Raw genomic sequence first — 17,378 nt, 5'->3', positions numbered from 1 at the left:
GTTGTTCCTTCCAGTTTTTTCGCATGCAAATGTGGGACCAGCTGGTCCACCAGCCACCCCCTTGCCTGCCCTGGTCCTCCGGCCACCTTGCTGCAAGTTCTCTCCACCCGGCTGCCTATCTCTGCCCCTCCTACCAGTCTGGATAAATCTTTCTTTTTTAACTCCTTGGTTGTTGGACTTCCATATAGTTCCATTTTCTGGCAATTGTGGTTATTTTTTTTTAAATTTTTTGTTCTTCTTTTGGTTGTGCAAGGAGGCAAAGTGTATCTACCTATACCACCATCTTGGCTGGAATTCTACTTGTTGAGTATTTCTTATTTGAAGGGCTGTGTCAAGGAGTTTTGGACTTTATTGTTATCTACTGTTAAGTGGAAATTTCTAACATTATCCCAGAGGTACCATTCACAGCCATAGTTTGCCTTCTTTAATGTTTGCAACTTTAATCCGGGCAAGAGTCAGAATAATAATGGAGACTTAATAAGAATAAAATTCATCAGTACCTCCCCAAATCAGCAGTACCAGTCCTGCCAGCAGATCTGGTATTTCAGTAAATAGCATTTATAGGCAGTGATTGGAGATTAACTCCACTTGTACTGACCTCAGCCTAACACTCCCAATGGCAAGAGACTCCCATTGCCTAAAGGTGAGTTACTTAGCTTGTTGCTTATGTCCTTTTGATTATGTTAGAAGTTTTGAGAGGCCCTACCAATTGTTTCTTCATTTTCTTTAATAACCTTCAAATTTCAAGAAGAATTTGGTAATTTATGGACTTGCATAATGCTTGTATAAGCATTCCTATTTATAACCACAAAACAGAGTTAAGTGAATGTATTATATGAATACATTTATTAAAGTCTCATTTCTCCCAATCCTCTGCTTTATTCTACATTACACCCTTGTCACTCACAAATTTAATATATGTCATTTCAATGATCAGAAGGACTCCAAAGGTCTGAGGTTTACAATTACATGTCATTTTACTGAGCTAAAATTTGTATCCTCAAGCTTAAGAATGTTAATGAAAATACTTAGAAACTGGATGTCTCACTGGCACCTAAAACTCAATCTGCTTCAGACCAGTAGCTTCCTTTCCCTCTTTCTGCCTGCCCACCCCCAACCCTGGCTGCCATGTTTCTGAAAATGGCATCCTTGTCCACCCAGGTGCTGGAATAGAGGTGCTTGCTCTGGCTCCTCCTCTCACCAATATTGCCAAGTTCACTCACAAGCTCTTGAATCGTATTTCATGCCTACTATTCCCCCTTGTGTCAACTAGAAGCTAGACTGTTGTCCTCATTTTCTTCAATGACTGCAATACTAACTCCCTGATGTATGGTGACTGGACATTTTCCCCTTTCCTACAATATAGCCAGATTACTTTTGGCAAACACAAATCAATGGGTCTTTCTCTGCCTAAAACCCATAAATGGCTTCTGTTATGCTTCAGTTAGAATCTTTAACCCTGTCCTCTGGCCCCTTCAGAATCATGACCTGCTCGCCTCTCCAGCCTCAACTTGGGTCACTTCCTCCAACTCTCTCACTGGAGCCACACTGGGTTTCTGAACTCCATACCTGTTCCATCCCCAAGCCACTGCGCATGCTCCCCCTTGTGCCTGGACTGTCAGTGGCTGTGGGAGGAACTCCAGCCTGCAGTTCTTCTCCTGTCCTCCATGGATGAGAAATAAGTCATCCCAGACACAATCTTGGTGATCTGGAGGGAAAGGGGGTGGTGATTCCCTCTAGTGGAGAACACCACAAGCCCTTCTCCCAAATGGCTTTTATTGGGAATGGTATGCAGAGGTGCATACATGCATAGCTCATCAATCAATGTCAAAAAGCTATAGTCATACAAAAACAGGTATTATCTATAAATGACAATTGAAGGAACAAAGGAACACAGAGATCTGCCATAGGTCAGGGTCTGTTAGTCATGCTGACTCCAGAGGGTCTTTAAGACGCGTTTCATGAGATAAGGAGTTTATTCCTTATGCCTTGAACTTGAACATCTGGTTTATATCACCAGGGCTATACAGAACAAAGCAGAGCAAGCTTCAAAGGATAAATGTATTTATCAGGCCTGGTTCCCACAGGAACCCTTGGTGTTAGAGTCAGTTCATGTCTGCCACCTGTGTTTTTACCTGGTTCTCCAGGGAGACTTGCTAGCCCCTTTCAGAGCTTGCTCTCATGGGGCTCCAGTCTGGGAAAACACATAGAGCGGGCCCTAATAAGTGCCTCCCATACTCTCTTGGGTCTTCAGTAGCACTCTCACGGGGAGACCTTTCTGATTCTGAGATCAGCTTAGTTCTCCAGCTCCCACAAAACTCCATTCCACAGCAGCTTCCCACTGGGGATTGCTTGTTTTGAACTTGTCTTAACAGGAAAGAAGTTTTCTCCAGAGGAAAAGGCCCTCTTTACCCACTCACTGTGTCTAGAATAGTTATTATGTGTCCAGGACTTATGTTTTTTAAAAATATCAAAACCAGATCAGTTGCAGTGTACAGAGGAGTAGATCCAAGTCTGATACAGCTTGAGGTTTATAGGGTATTGAGGAAGGAACTCTTTAAGAATAATATAATTATAAACAAAAAATTAGTTAAGAATGTGAGACTGTTATAATAGAATCATGACAAAAAATGAAGTCTAAGGTGATTTGAGTTTCTTTCTTCTAAGATCTTAAGCAGTTTCCAGAAGTGCTTATAGAGAAATGCCACCTAATTGTAACCTGACTTCTCTGTCCTCCCTGCTGCCCCCCCCCCCCCCCACTCTACTCACTGTTCCTGGGAACCCCAGCACTCAAACAGCGACATGAAATCTTCTGCTTCACAGTCACTCTTCCTTGGAGTGTGGCCCCCAAACTAATGACCAAGCCCAACTGGCCACTACATGTTATAGTTCATGATGGCATTTTTTTCGTTTCATGAATGCCTTTGTATTCAAATTGTCCCCAATTTTCTGATGAAGAAACATGACAAGCATATGCTATAGATTCATTTGTCAGGTGGGGAAACTGGAAATTCCCATATTCTCACAAGTATCCAGGCTCTATCTGCTGTTAACAAGCTGTGCTTTATTTTCACCCTCCCTCTACCCCTGCCTTTTTTTTTTAAGGCTGTTATAATCCCTCTTACTGTACAGAAGCAAGATTGCTTCCTGGACTAGATCTAACATGTTTCCCACTTACACAGAAGGATTTGGGTTTTCAACATTTCCTGCAATGGTTTGTCAGAAGGCTGCTAAAGTAATGGCCCCTAAGGAAGTTAAGCTTCCGACTTCACTCAGTCTGTCGGAGGGAGCTTGTCAGCTGCCCAGAGAGAGGCTCCCGGGGGAATGTCAGGCTAAGGTCAGGCTCTGGGCAGACAACAACCAAGCAGGCCCCAGGGATCAGATGAGAACTGGCAATACCCTTATCAAGTCTTCACTCTCAGGCTTGGCAGCCAAGCAAATCTCCCAGCTATGCCAGCTTGTGGGAGTGAGCATGAGTCAAATTTAAAATTATTAGAGCTATTTATAACAATATCTTGCAATTGTGTAATATTTATAGTTTACGAAATGCTTTTACATACAATGTGCCAAGCAGTCTAACGTAGTAATATGATCTTATTTAATAATTGTGTGTAGACACCACTGAGTGTGTGTGAGGCAACACTTGACGTCATCGGCACTATTACTTCCATTTACAAAGGATGAAAATGAGTTTTGAGGTTCTGAGAGGTTAAAAAGTTTCTGAGTATACCCAACTAGTAACTGGTAATTAGAGCCATGTTTCAAAAGTCCAAGCCACTTGTCATGTTGAGATTTGCTAGTTTGTCATTTTGAAAAGTGCCAAAATGAAAGACAGAGAAGTCAAACATTTTTAATTGAGCGTCTAATGCTTTACCTTATGTATAGCAGATTCAAGTATCCTTTGCTGAACTAATTCAAACACAGAAAAATGAGTCCCATGCAAGAAAAAGTAAAGATAAACTGATAATGTTAAAACTGTAAAGACAAAAAAAAAAGTGATTTCCAGAAAAAAATCAGAAACAAGCAAAGAAGCTGAAGTTTATCAATCAGTTCTTTCATCTTATGCTGCAGAGCATCAGTAAGGAATTCCACTCATGAAATGGGGAGAAGATTTGATATGTATCATACGAAGTTCTAATAAAGGAAACTGTACTTGAGGTGTACAGGTCCGAGGCAGTCATTCATTTCTACAACGGGTTTCCTGTAACCCTCACGGGAAAGTGCTGACATCATGGTTTTGTATGATTTGCTCACCGTGGTATCAGGAAGAAGGATGTGAAGGGTCAGCACCCAAGATGGATCTTTTCCCTGGGAGGGCTCTCCCCTCAGGTGCAGGGCAACTGTCACTTGAGCAAACTTTAAGTCCTATAGGGAAGTGGAAACTTAAAGGGCCAAAAAGCTGAGATCCTGCTATGAAGAGGGGCTACAAAGGTAACTTCAGTGTCAAAGTACAGGGATATGGGGACTCAGTGTGTCCAATAATGGGACAGTTAGTGCTTGAGAACTGGTATCTTGTTCCTGAGCTTTTGGGTTTACAATTTTATCCTGAAAATCTAAGGCATTGTCTTTTCACAGAGACTCACAGTTCCTCCCTCACTGACCTTTACTTCCACAGTTCCCCTGTGCTCCAGGGACCCGTAGCCTTTTGAGTGTTCGCCTTCTCTGATTTTCCCTTGGCACCCATTTCCGAATGACGTTCCCCCCTTTTCCTCCTTATCCTTTCTGCTGCACCCCAGGGAATCAGAGCTAGTTGTCAAGGGTGTTACTGAAGACCCATTCCACTGGTAACATGATTCCTTGTCAATTCATGCCCTTAATAGGACAGGAAACCTTCACCCTTTTAGCTCTCAATCTGTGTGTTTTTGTGTGTTTGTATAGAATGATGATGATGATGTGGGGAAGTGGTATTACCTCCAGCATGGAAATGTCAGAGTTCGGCAGAGCAGGCTGTGTTTGCCTGGGGTGGAGGCCCAGAAGGCTGGCGAAAGCAGCCAGCACTGAGCCGCCCTTGAACACTGTCTCGTTGTCTGCTTTTAACGGCCTTATCAGCAGAACAAAACTAATAAATCATGTGCTGCCCGCACCAGAACCAAGTGCTGCCCTCTGAGCCAGATGATTTCATTGTTTAGCTAGCCTGCCTCAGCGAGGGTATAAACATGGCCTCACCTGTCAGTGAGAAACAGACTCCTATTCTTTTTTTAAAGTGATTTATTCAGATGCAGTTTACATCCCATAAAATTCATCCACCTTAAGTATAAACGTCAAGAATTTTTTTCAGTAAATTTACCAACTTGTGAAACCATCACTACAACCCAATTTTACAACAGTTCCAGTCCCCACAAAAGGTCCCCACACCACTAATCTGTTTCCTATCTCTCCGTATTTGCTTTGTCTGGACATTTTATATAAATGGAATCATATAATAACAGTTATTTGTGTCTGGTCTTTCACTTCATCTAATGGTTTTGAGGTTCATCGTGTTGTACCAGGTTGCTGAATATTATTTTGTTACAGTTATACCATATTTTGCATATTTATTTGCAACATGGGCATTCGGATTGTTTCCACTTTGGCTTTTATAAACAATGCCCTCCTAATCTGAACTAAAAATGTTGGGGTGGAGAGAGGTCAGGATCTGGAGTCAGGAGACCCAGGTTCAGTCCTAGCTTAGTGACCTGTGAGACAGATTTCCTTACCCACAGAGAGGCAGTAACTAACCCCTTCCCTTCCCTGCTCCTACAGTAGCTATAAGAATCAAGTGAGATGTTGTGTGTGGAATGCCTTGTGAGCTGTAAAACACAGGACAAACTAAAGGCAATGTTATTGAAGTAGTCTTTCCAGAATGTACTCAAGTGAACTAGATGTTTCTTAAGATTCTTTCTACATTCATAAAACAAATAATTGAGCCTTTGTATGGATAGGATATATTTCCATATATCTATAGAAAATATCGGCCATTTTTCTTCTATAGACTTGGAGTTCTCATCATCTTTCCCTTCTAAAGCTTGTTATTTAGAAAAGCTTTAATATGATTCTACCTCTCTTAAACTTACTTGCTTTCTAAACCTTACATTTAATTGTCAAATAAAAGACTTTTGTTTGAGGAGATGGTCTTCAGATATCCTAGAATCACTGTAGGAGTCAGACTCAGAAAAGTTCAGATTCAATTTAGTCTCTTGGGTACATCTGGTGATTGTGACAGGCAGGCCTCTGACAGAGGGTCTGGAGTCAGAGTCGAGGCGCTTCCAATGCATCAAGCCTAAGCGAATTTTGCTATTATTCAGGCAAAGATGATTAAAGTTATCACTTCACTGAAACAGTATTAAACCAATTGGGATAACTAGATCTTTAGGGATATTCAGACATTCATAAACGTAGACTGTTGACCACTGAATGTCTTGTCTAGTTAGTTGACTTCCACAAGCATAAAAAATAGCTTCCTTGAGAAAACAAGTACACACTTTGCTTTACGCAAAGAGAACCTGATACTGGTATCTCACACCCACTCAATCCCAGGGTAAGTATCACATTTAGCGCCCTCCACACCTTCTACCTTATCCAGCACTACGGGCTGCTTCCAAGAAGTTTTATCTTAAATCTCTTTGGGAGATCCAGGATGGAAGAATTCCAAAGCAAGAGAAATGGCTGTTCCCAGTTTACTGGAATCTGAAGCACAGAATGTTAGTGCCCATCAAGTGCCTCTGGTGGAATCACTGGCTAATCCAACCTTAGAAGTCAGGCGCTCCCGGAGACCAGATTCAAATTACTAGGCTGTCTCTTTCCAAAAACAGCAAATCCCCAGACATCTCTAGCACTCCCTGAGGTTACAAAACACAGGCCACCGAGGTCAAGTAAGTCTATTCCTTCTACACACCTTTTCCCCTGAGAAGCCCTTTCTTCCCTTTTTAACAATTGACAATCAGGGCTTTATTAAGTAAAAGCAAATATAAGGGTTACATGCTAGGATCAATTCCCTGCTGTTTTTATCCTGTGAATTTTTTCAAAGTATTTATAAATGATAGTAAGATGCCATATACCTCTCCAACAATATTTTTCATATTTTCACATGTAAGCATGACAATCTGCAGACCTGAACCATTAGACCAGTATTCCTAACATTTGCCACTTTGGCATGAATCGCTGTCACTAGGTAATAATGATGAGAGCTCACTTCGTGTGTACTCACTCTATGTTAGATAACATGTTTATACATTTATCTCATGTCTTGTTCAAATTCCAGCAGCTAGTAACTGGTGGAGCCTGGTTGAAAATCATGTCCGCTTGACTACAAAGTATATGTTCTTACCTCCTGCGCTGCTAATATGCCATACTATGATACATGTATATATGTACATGTGTATATGTCACATATATGTACTATGTATGAAAGTGTGAATATATACAGGTAGTGTTTCATTTTGCCCCATAAGTACCTTGAAGTAGTTTACAGTTTTTGTATTTCCTAAATGATTTCTGATTTGGAAGGTGATGATATATATATATATATGAGTGATGTGTCTTGAAACCAGATTTTGGGTAGAAATGTATGGTAGAAGGCCAATAATGAGGTTTAAGTGTGATTCTCTGTGTCATAAAGTATTGCATTTATTTGTGGTTTCCATGCTGTCTGACCCATATGTACTGATTTGTCTGTGCAACACTTATACAATCATTTTCACTTTTTCTGCACTGTCATCCTGTTGCCTGGAAACATGTCCTGTAACTAATGAAACTGAATGAACCATATTCTTTAGGAGGCACTTGATTTTAATGTGCTTATGAAATTATTTTAAGTTGGAAATGGAAATACTAGTTAAAGATCACCTACTGAAAAACTAAACAAGACACACTCTAATGAGAAGTCAGATCAGCTTCTTTCTACCCAGGCTTTCCGTGTAATACAAAATAGAATCCACAGTGACCAAAACAGCCATGCCATCTTGGCGGCATGGAAAGATGTTGCCAAAATGACCACATTGATTTCACAGTGGTCAAACAGGCGCCACTGTAGAAAATTTGGCTTCTCCAAAGGCTCATGGGGATGAGCAGCTGTTGCCCTCTCGCACATAAAGTGGCATATTCTGGGAGAAACAGAGTCCTAATTAGGTAGAAATTAATTCCCCTTACCATCCAGCCTACTCAAAAACAAAAACACTGCTAGCAAACTTCGAGATGTGATAAGAAAAAGATCAAACCCATTTGGTATGGAGCGATTGCCTCAGTCTCATAGGACACATTTTTCTCCTGCTTTACAAATACCAAAAGAACCATTTTCAAAACCTGTAGCATGTGTGATGAATTCATGTATTTACTTTCACGTAATCTATTTATATAAACTACATTAAAGAAAATGTCAAAGCTTTAGTTTATTTCATATCTGAAGTCACATGGAAAACTTAAATTCTTGTTAACATTTTTCATTTATTTAGTACACCATTACAGGTAAAAATGCATTTTCTCCACAAGTAGGAAAGCAACAGAGGAATCATGAAATTTTATACATAAAACATTATGGTTCTACTTAAATACATTGCAGTCTAATTTACATAAAAATATAACTCTAGGGAATGCAAGGGGTTAAAACTATAGCCATAATTGTACAAGTAATTTTTATACTTATTTATGTCTCAAAGAACACTAAAACTAAATACAATTTGAAAAATTCACAACCAGTGAGGTATTACAATCAAAACAATGCAGAAATGCTTAAGATAAAAATAAACATAAGAAAACATTAAAATCTAAGAAAAATAAATCTAAATAATTACAATATTAAGGTTATATAACCAATTCAGAGATTAAAAACTATCATTTACCATGAGGTCATTGGTTATTTTGTCTGGGTCTTGTGTAACATTCACTCATTTAATATATTTAACAACTAGTTTTTGAACTCTCCCTGTGCTCTATGGAATGTATCTGGCTCTGAGAAAACATTGGAAAACAAAGCAGACATAGACTCTGCCCTCACAGAGCTTACAGTCTAGTGGGGTGGACAACTGAGGACAAATAGAGGCACCTGTGATAATACATGAAAATTGCTGTGTGGGAGCCTCCCATCCTAGAGGAAGCAACGTCTATGCTGAGACCTATAGGGTAAGGAGTGGAGAGGGGAGGAAGGAGATGGAAAGAGAATTCCAGACAGAGTGAAAAGAAAGTGCAAAGATCCCTGAGGTACAAGAGAGCGTGATCTATTCTGCAGCAGTGATTCCCAAACAAAGAACCTAAGATACTTGCGCAGCCAGAATGAAATTTTCACCCATCAGTGGGAAAATGAAGACAGTGTGGCAAGTCTTTCCAAAGCTAAAGTCAAACCCTTTTAATAACCAAGTTTAAGGCTGCCTTATTTTTGCCACTAAAATGGCTTCTTTTTAAAGAAATGACAGTCATAGTAGTATATATGTTTATACATATATGGGTTAGTATATACACATATATATATGTCTATATATGCATTTTTTCTCCCTCTGGGATCCTCTATGTATATTTAAATAAATGACCCTATTTTTAAAATTAGTGAAACCAAAACTACTGATGTATAGATTTTGCATGAGTCTGGGAACCACTGTTCAACGATTAAACTTCTAAACTGTGTTTAATATGGTTGAAGGGGAGGGTTAAGGAAGACATTGAGAGATAAGGCTGAGGAGGAACACAGGGAGTCAGATCATGAGGGGCCATTTGGACTTTATCCTATGAGCAACAATTTTAAGCAGGGGAATGAAACTCTACTTATATTTGTAAAAGCTCATTCCAGGACGTTGTGTGTAGCATGTGCATTGAAAGAGGCAGGACAGCAGGAAGGAAGGCTGGTTAGCCAGCACTAGAGTATCTCAGTAAATGGAGATAAGAGCTGGAATTAGGGCCAAAATCAGTGAAACAGAGTAGCAAATAATTTGAAGAGATAAATGTACCAGGATTTGATGATCTGTTATATTGGGTAAGGAAATTTGGATGATTGAGATGAATGTCCAGGCTTTTGACTTGGGAAACTGAATCAATAACTGCACTAACCATTGAGCTAGAGAATGTAAGAGAAGAAAGAAGCCTTTTGGTGGAGGAAGACAATGAGTTCATTTGGGGCATGTTGAACTTGAAGTATCTTGGTGTTCATGACCATTAGGGCAATTGTCTACACAGGTCTCAGGCCCATGAGAGAAAGAGCTGAACTTCAGATATAAATTTGGTAGTCAAATGTATACAGATAGTAATCGAAACTGCAAACATGGGTGAAATTTCCCAGATAATGTGGCATAAGAAAAAGGCTTAAGACATATTACAAAAAGCTTAAAGGAAATGAGCAACACAGAAAGAAGCCAGAGAAAAAGCAGTCTGGGAGGACAGCCAAGACACCGAGGCTGGAAACCAAGGGAAGACATTTTCAAGGAGGGAGCAGGCAAGTGTCAGATGGTGCAGGAATCAGCTGAAAGGACTGAAGAATGCTCATTGGAATTAGCAACATGAAGTGGTTAAGGACCTTGAGAAGGGCAGTGAGGGAGCAGAAGCCAGATACAGTGTGTAAATCTGCAGGCAGGAAGGAGCTCTTTCATGCAGCTTGGCCATGAGAGAAAGGAGAGGAAGGGCCAGGGACTGGCTGAAGATGTGGTTGGAAAAAGTGGGTGTTTGTTTTATAAACACAGGAGAGACTTGCTGATGGATATTGTAGGAGCCACTTGAAGGGAGAATTTGAAGACTTCTTGCAAGTGAAGAAAATCAATAGAAATTCAAATAAAAAATATTAACTAGCTTAAAAAATCACAGTATATTCCAAAGGATGGCTGTCAGAAGGGTGGGGTAGGGGAGTGGGTGAAAAGGAGAAGGGGAATATAGTCAATAATATTGTGTTAAGCTCACATGGTGACAGATGATTACTAGAACTAGTAGGGTGATCACATAAAGTATAAAATGTAACATTACTATATTGTACATATGAAACTAATATAACCAATATAATATTGGGTATCAACTGTGCTTGAATTTTAAAAACCACAATGTAAAGGTTTTTAAAGATGTGAAATACACTGTTCTCATAAGAACACAGGATCCCATTTTAAAACTGTCAATGGATTTAAATACACTTAAGGATATAAAATGATTCCAAGAAATGCTCTTAGGGAATCACATTTAAAAATATTTCTTAAATGGCGTTTAAAATATTATTTATAGATTATGGCAATTTTAGCGCTTGTCCATAGAGATCATACTCTTTAAATAATATGTATCTTTGAATACTTGGCGGTAGAGGAAGCTTCTTCACCGAGGCTGGCTGGCAGAGTCGCTGGAGTCCCATAAGTCTTCGGATTTTCAACCGACACAAATGCTTTAATGAGCAAGGATTCTCTAAAATGAGTGGGGAAAACAAGCAAAAATAAAAACTAATATTAGTGGATTGACCTGGAAGATACAGACTGTTTTAGAATAACATTAATGATGTTATTTTGAAAAACAGGTATACACATGTTAGCAACTGGGGACATTAAGTGAAATTCAAATTGTAATTAAGCTTTCCAGACCCTCCCTCTAGCATGTAATCTCCAGGAATACAGATATTTAGTCTGTCTCTGTGTCAGGAACACAGTCTGGCTCATAGGGGCCTTCAGCTAGGGAACGTTAAATGAATGAATGCACTTGATCTGAGAGAACAAGTGCTCACATCTCCTCCTACTTGTTTTTTAAAATTGAGTTACAGAGATATATTTCTTTACTTTTGCTCTCTTCTACAAATCTTTCTCATGCAAACTTATCCAGGAAACATCTGATGCAAATGATTCCATATGTTTATGATTCTTAGGTTTGTTTCAGTGTCTGACATCTAAACATTTTGTCTAATGGCAAATATCAGAGTTAGTCTTTACTTTCAACTCTTACTTTAATTATATTGCAATTTGAATACTGATATTTTATCCCAGCAATACGAGCTAGTGAAAGGGCAGCATAGCACACAGTTAGCTTGGATTAAAATCCTGGCTCTGCTAGTTAGTACTTGTGTAACCTTAGCTGAGTTACTTAACCCCTATGAACTTGGTATTCTCAGCTGTGAAATGTGGATAAGAGTAGGACCTACCTCCTAGGGTTGTTTGAAGACAACAAAAAATAATTCATGTAAAATATTAGAAAAGTGCTTGGTACCTTGTAACCATTCAATAATGTGAACTATCACTCAATTAAAAAATAAAAGACATCACATTTCTGTTACACTTGAGATTATAAACATTTAAATTATCTTTTTAAAATGAAAATGATATTTTTCAAAAACAATTGAGGCAAAATAATTGTTACCAAAATAGGCAAAATAAACCCATCTTTTTTAAAAAAAATTACCACCTTAACCTTCTTCCCTAGCAAATATACTTACTGCCTTGAGACTTCGGATCAAGATGGCAGCATAGACAAGCATGGCTCATCTCTTCACACAACCACAGCAAAATTACAACTAACTTATAAAACAACCATCACTCAGAACTGACAGTAATCAAGTTGAATGGAAGTCAGACAACGACAGAGTTAAAGAAACCACATCCATTCAGACTGGTAGGAGGGCTGAAGACACGGAATGTGCTGGTCCCACATCCACATGTGGAGGATAAACATTCAGGAGGGATATTTTGGGAGTGAGGAGTCCCAGCCCCACACCAAGGCCCTCAGACCAGGGTTCCAGTGCCAAAAAAATAAGTCCCCACAACTTCTGGCTGCAAAAACCAGCAGAGATTGAGTTGGTGGAAGAAACTACTGGAGCCCCAAGCAGTACCTCTTAAAGAACCCACACATGGACTCTGCTACTCAGACTCACTCTTTCTGAGCCCCAGGATTGGGGAGGCAGCTTGAGGGGCACCAGTAGTATGCACGAGGGAGGCTGGGGTATCTGGCATCAAGTTGAGCAGAGACCATTGTCCATTTTCTGGGCTCTTCCCTGACAGAGCTGGCAGACTAGTGCCATATCTATGACTCGATCAACCTAGCTAACACTGTTTGACCTGCCTTGGAGACCAACAGGCACTCTGGCGCACCCAATTGACGGTCCTACCCAAACTGCTTTTCCACATTAATGCTCATGCTTCACAATTTCCCAAATCCTTTCAAACAAACAGCAGCTGGCCTAAGTGAGACCCAGGCCCAGAACTAGCAGCCTACATTAACAGCTTGGCTTTGCCTGGAAATCTCTAAGCCCAGCACAAGTAGCAGCCATCTCATATTGCTTCATAATTCAGCATGTGACCCCAGGTAAAACACAGGTGGAGGCTGATCTTGGCCTGCACCACCCAGGAAACCCCAGGGCAGCTACAGACCACATTGGAGTACCACCATCCTGCCCCCACAGCTCATCCTCCACAGAGGGCCGAATTTGGTAGTAAATGTGCCCAGGTGATCCTTGCAGTTGACTGGCCTGGTTAAACCCCTACCATTGATCTTCCATCAGCAATCAAGGCTCAACTACGAGAAGAAGGTGTACTCACCCACACAGAGGGTCCACCTCAAGTACCCAACTTGGGTGTTAGGGGAGACTGTGCCACTAGACCCTACAGGACACCTACTACATTAGGCCACACTACCAAGACATGGAGTCAAAGCAGCTCTACAAAATACATAGAAACAAACACAGGAAGGCTGCCAAAATGAGGAGAAAAAGAAACATGGCCCAAATGAAAGGACAGATCAGAACTGCAGAAAAAGAGCTAAAAGAAACGGAGATAAACCATCTATCAGATGCAGAGTTCAAAACAGTGGTTATAACGATGTTCAAGGAACTTAGTGAGGACCTCAAGAGCATAAAAAACATCCAATCAGAAACAAAGGATACACTAATTGAAATAAAGAATAATTTAAGGGAAACAACAGTAAAGTGGATGAAGCTGAGAGTTAAATCAATGATTTGGAACATAAGAAAGCACAAAACAACCACTCAGAACAATAAGAAGAAAAGGGAATCCCAAAAACAAAGATAGCGTAAGCAGCCTTTGGGACAACTTTAAGCAATCCAACATTCACTTCATAGGGGTGCCAGAAGGAGAAGAGAAAGAGCAAGAAACTGGAATTCTATTTGAAAAAATAATGAAAGAAAACTTCACTAATTTGGTCAAGGAAATAGATATGCAAGTCCAGGAAGCACAGAGAGTCCCAAACAAGATGGACGCAAGGAGGTCCACCCCAAGATACATCATAATTAAAATGCCAAAGGTTAAAGATAAAGAGATGGGAGGGGGGCTGTGGGAGAATGGCTGAGAAGTGAGGGGACTAAGAAGTACAAATATGTAGTTACAGAATAGCCCTGGGGATTTAAACTACAGTATAGAAAAAGGAATAGCCAAAGAACTTATGTGCTGACCTGTGAACATAAACAAGGGTGGGGGGATTGCCTGAGGCAGTGGGGGGGGGTGCTTGGTGGAAGGGAACAAAAGGGGACAGTCAGGACAACTGTAATAACATAATCAACAAAATATAATTTAAAAACAAACAAACAAACAAACATACTGCCTCTTGTATACCTGGAGAAATCCTGACATCCAGTGGTTAACCATACTCATAGCAATCAACTAACTTACATTCTAGTTACAATAGCAACTGAAAAAAACAAAAACCTTCCTCTTGTTTTTACTTGGATTGCTTTTCTAAAGTTCTAAGAATTGGTCATTCTTTTTCAGTATAAACACATGGAAAATTAATTACCAATTAGAAGCAATATCTGTTCTATGACAGGAAGCAGAGTGGTATTGGAGAAAAAGCCTATGTTTTGAATTGAGACAGACAAGGGTTCAAATTCCTGCTTTGTTATTATCTGTGTCTACAACTTGGGGAAATTAATTTGTCTACACTTTGGAGTTTTTGTCCTTATAATCTCCAAAATGTTTAACCAAAATGTTTAACCAAAATGTTGTGAAATAAAATATAGATAGAGCAACTGAACAAATGCATAGTTTCTTAAGTTATTATAAGTGATTATTAGGTCAACATCTTTAATTACCTCCCAGGCTATAAATAGAACTGCCCCAGCCACCCCAGAATTCCTTCCACATCCATCCAAGCTTTATTTATTCCTCCCCTATAAGGAACTGCTATTCTGACTTTTACAGTAATCACTTCCTTTAGAACTTTGTCATCTCAGTGTGCTATCCCTACATGATTGTATTGACAAGATTTTTAAAAAATTTGACATCTCTATTTCTATTTTTTCTTGTGATAAATTTATATGAGTTTTGACTGCGATGATTTTCTGTGGTTCGTTTTTATGTGGATTTAGTTTTCCTAATTTCTAAGAGGAAGTTAGGTTCAAGGTAGCTCTTTTAATTTAACAGAGCTTCCTACTCTATCTTCTTGCAGTGATCCAAAATACGGTATCTTGCTCCCTGAGGTTTCCTGATTTTGTTTGCCAACCTACTTATGTGACTCTTATCTCTATCCTGCTTGATTCTGATGTTCCTCCCAATGTGGCACTTGGTTCTGAGAGGGATCCAGACAGCCCAGTTTTTCATGAATTCATCAGGTCCAGACTGTTACATAGTTCCCTTAGCCTTAGATTTTCACTGATAAAAATTAGCATGATAACACCCACCTCTACAAGTTGTGAGGATTTCATGATATACTTTACATATACATTTCATACTTCATACATACTTACCAAGTAATAAAAATAATACAAGAACACTAATATTATAGTTTTTAAAATAGCTGTATTAGTTGTATTTTTAATATTCTAGGTAGTATGCTAAGTACCTTACAGTCATCATCTTTTTAAATTCCCACAACAACCTTATGAGGTAACTACTATCACAGCCCCATTTTGCAATGGGAAAACCTTAGATAGAAAAGGTAAGTAACTTTCTCAGAATTACACAGCTAGTATGACTATCTTGGTTATTTTTAGAAAATAAAAAAATCCCCTTCTCCTCAATAAAACAAGAATGACACAATAAAATGGCGTATGTTTCTATGAAAATATCAGCTCTGAATGACAACCCAGCAATCCTAATCCTAGACAAGGCCAGAATTGCATCCCATCTGAACTTCCACCTGAGCGCAGAGGTCAGTTTCTAGGCTCACAACACTACATTGCTCATCAGATTCTCTAAGAGTCCAGTTTTATGTCCACAAAGTATGTGCTTTCACAGAACTCACTCCAAGGGAAGTCATTTAAGGAAAATTCAAGCTTATCTCAAAATCTGCACTGGGTCGAATTATCACTTTTTCTAGCCAAAGCCTTCATCCTTCTCACAAAATTCAGATGACTTATTTTAATGTATGAGACTCTGATTGAAACTAAATGTTTAAATGAAAACCACTTTACCACTCTTACTCATTTTTGTAGAACTTTATACCTAACAAACTTGGTATGTAAACCAGCTCAACATTAAGTTTCATTTTGTTGACTGAAAAATATAAACTACCTAATTTACATAAAATTTACCTGATCCTAAAGAATCAGTTGTTAAGTTTTTTTATTCCATTCAAGGATGATTTGGGTTTATTAAGAGTGGAGGAATATATAAGTGTAAAGTTTTATCATGCTTCTTTAGGATCCATGAAATCGATGTCCAAGTTGGTTTTAAAGTTTATTTTTCCAAACCAATATTTTGAAAGAGGAATACCTCTCCAATCTCTATGTTTCCATATGTATTTGAAGTAATTTTAGATGCAATTTTATAGAAACATTTGTAATAAGATTCATTTTTATGATTATAACTAAACTTTAACCTAGAGGATAAGACACAATAGCCTGTCCATAATACAAAGTTTTGATGGTAGGAATTTGGTGATAAAGACCCGAGAGAGAGCATATCAAAAAGACAATTCTAATTCACACCATTCATTCATTTACTTAGTATTTATTGAGTTTTTACCACATAGTAGGAATTATGCTAAGCCTTGAAAATATAAAAATAAACAATAGTTCCCTACTTATATAGAGATTATAGTCTACATACTTATGATATTATGGGAGTTGACTTTCAAAAATGAATTCTAGTTGAGTGTTAATATAGCTTTATATCACCCATTATAAAATTACAGAGTTGGAAAGTTTCAAGAAAAACAAAAATTAGTATCATAAATCAAATATTAAGAATGATTTTCAAACACATAATTCTGAAAGTAAAGTAGCACTGAGAAAGTATCAAAGATGACATTAAGAACCTTCCCCTATAGACATTTTTCATAAAAACTTCTGTAGGCAAACTAGTTTTTACCTAGTATTTGACGGATTTCGGGCCATTCTCTCTGTACTTCCAGCGCAGACTTCAGTTTAGCACACAGAGGGATATAATCCATGTAATCTATTAATACACGAATAACGCTGCCTACCAAGTGTTTCATCCAAGGAACTGTAATAAACTCACAGAACTGAGAGAATTGATAAAATTTAATTTAGTAGTACTTTCAACATACAT

The 17,378-nt window shown here is 38.9% G+C and overlaps 1 protein-coding gene across 2 annotated transcripts in view; it reads right to left on the bottom strand.

Moving 5' to 3' along the window:
- Positions 1-10,834: 10,834 nt before the first annotated feature.
- The window catches only part of ASB15 (ankyrin repeat and SOCS box containing 15), a 37,176-nt gene continuing 30,632 nt past the window's right edge, over positions 10,835-17,378 (bottom strand). For both annotated transcript variants that reach the window (XM_028525849.2, XM_036010861.1), the window contains 2 exons: positions 17,178-17,331; positions 10,835-11,340 (listed from right to left, as the gene is read on the bottom strand). In XM_028525849.2, the coding sequence (XP_028381650.1) occupies positions 11,168-11,340; positions 17,178-17,331 (327 nt within the window). In that variant the 3' untranslated portion in view covers positions 10,835-11,167. The remainder of the gene's footprint in view (positions 11,341-17,177; positions 17,332-17,378) is intronic.

Source organism: Phyllostomus discolor, chromosome 10 (assembly GCF_004126475.2).
Source record: "Phyllostomus discolor isolate MPI-MPIP mPhyDis1 chromosome 10, mPhyDis1.pri.v3, whole genome shotgun sequence".
In the NCBI taxonomy this organism is placed as follows: Eukaryota; Metazoa; Chordata; class Mammalia; order Chiroptera; family Phyllostomidae; genus Phyllostomus; species Phyllostomus discolor.
This window is presented reverse-complemented; position numbering and strand designations above follow the sequence as displayed.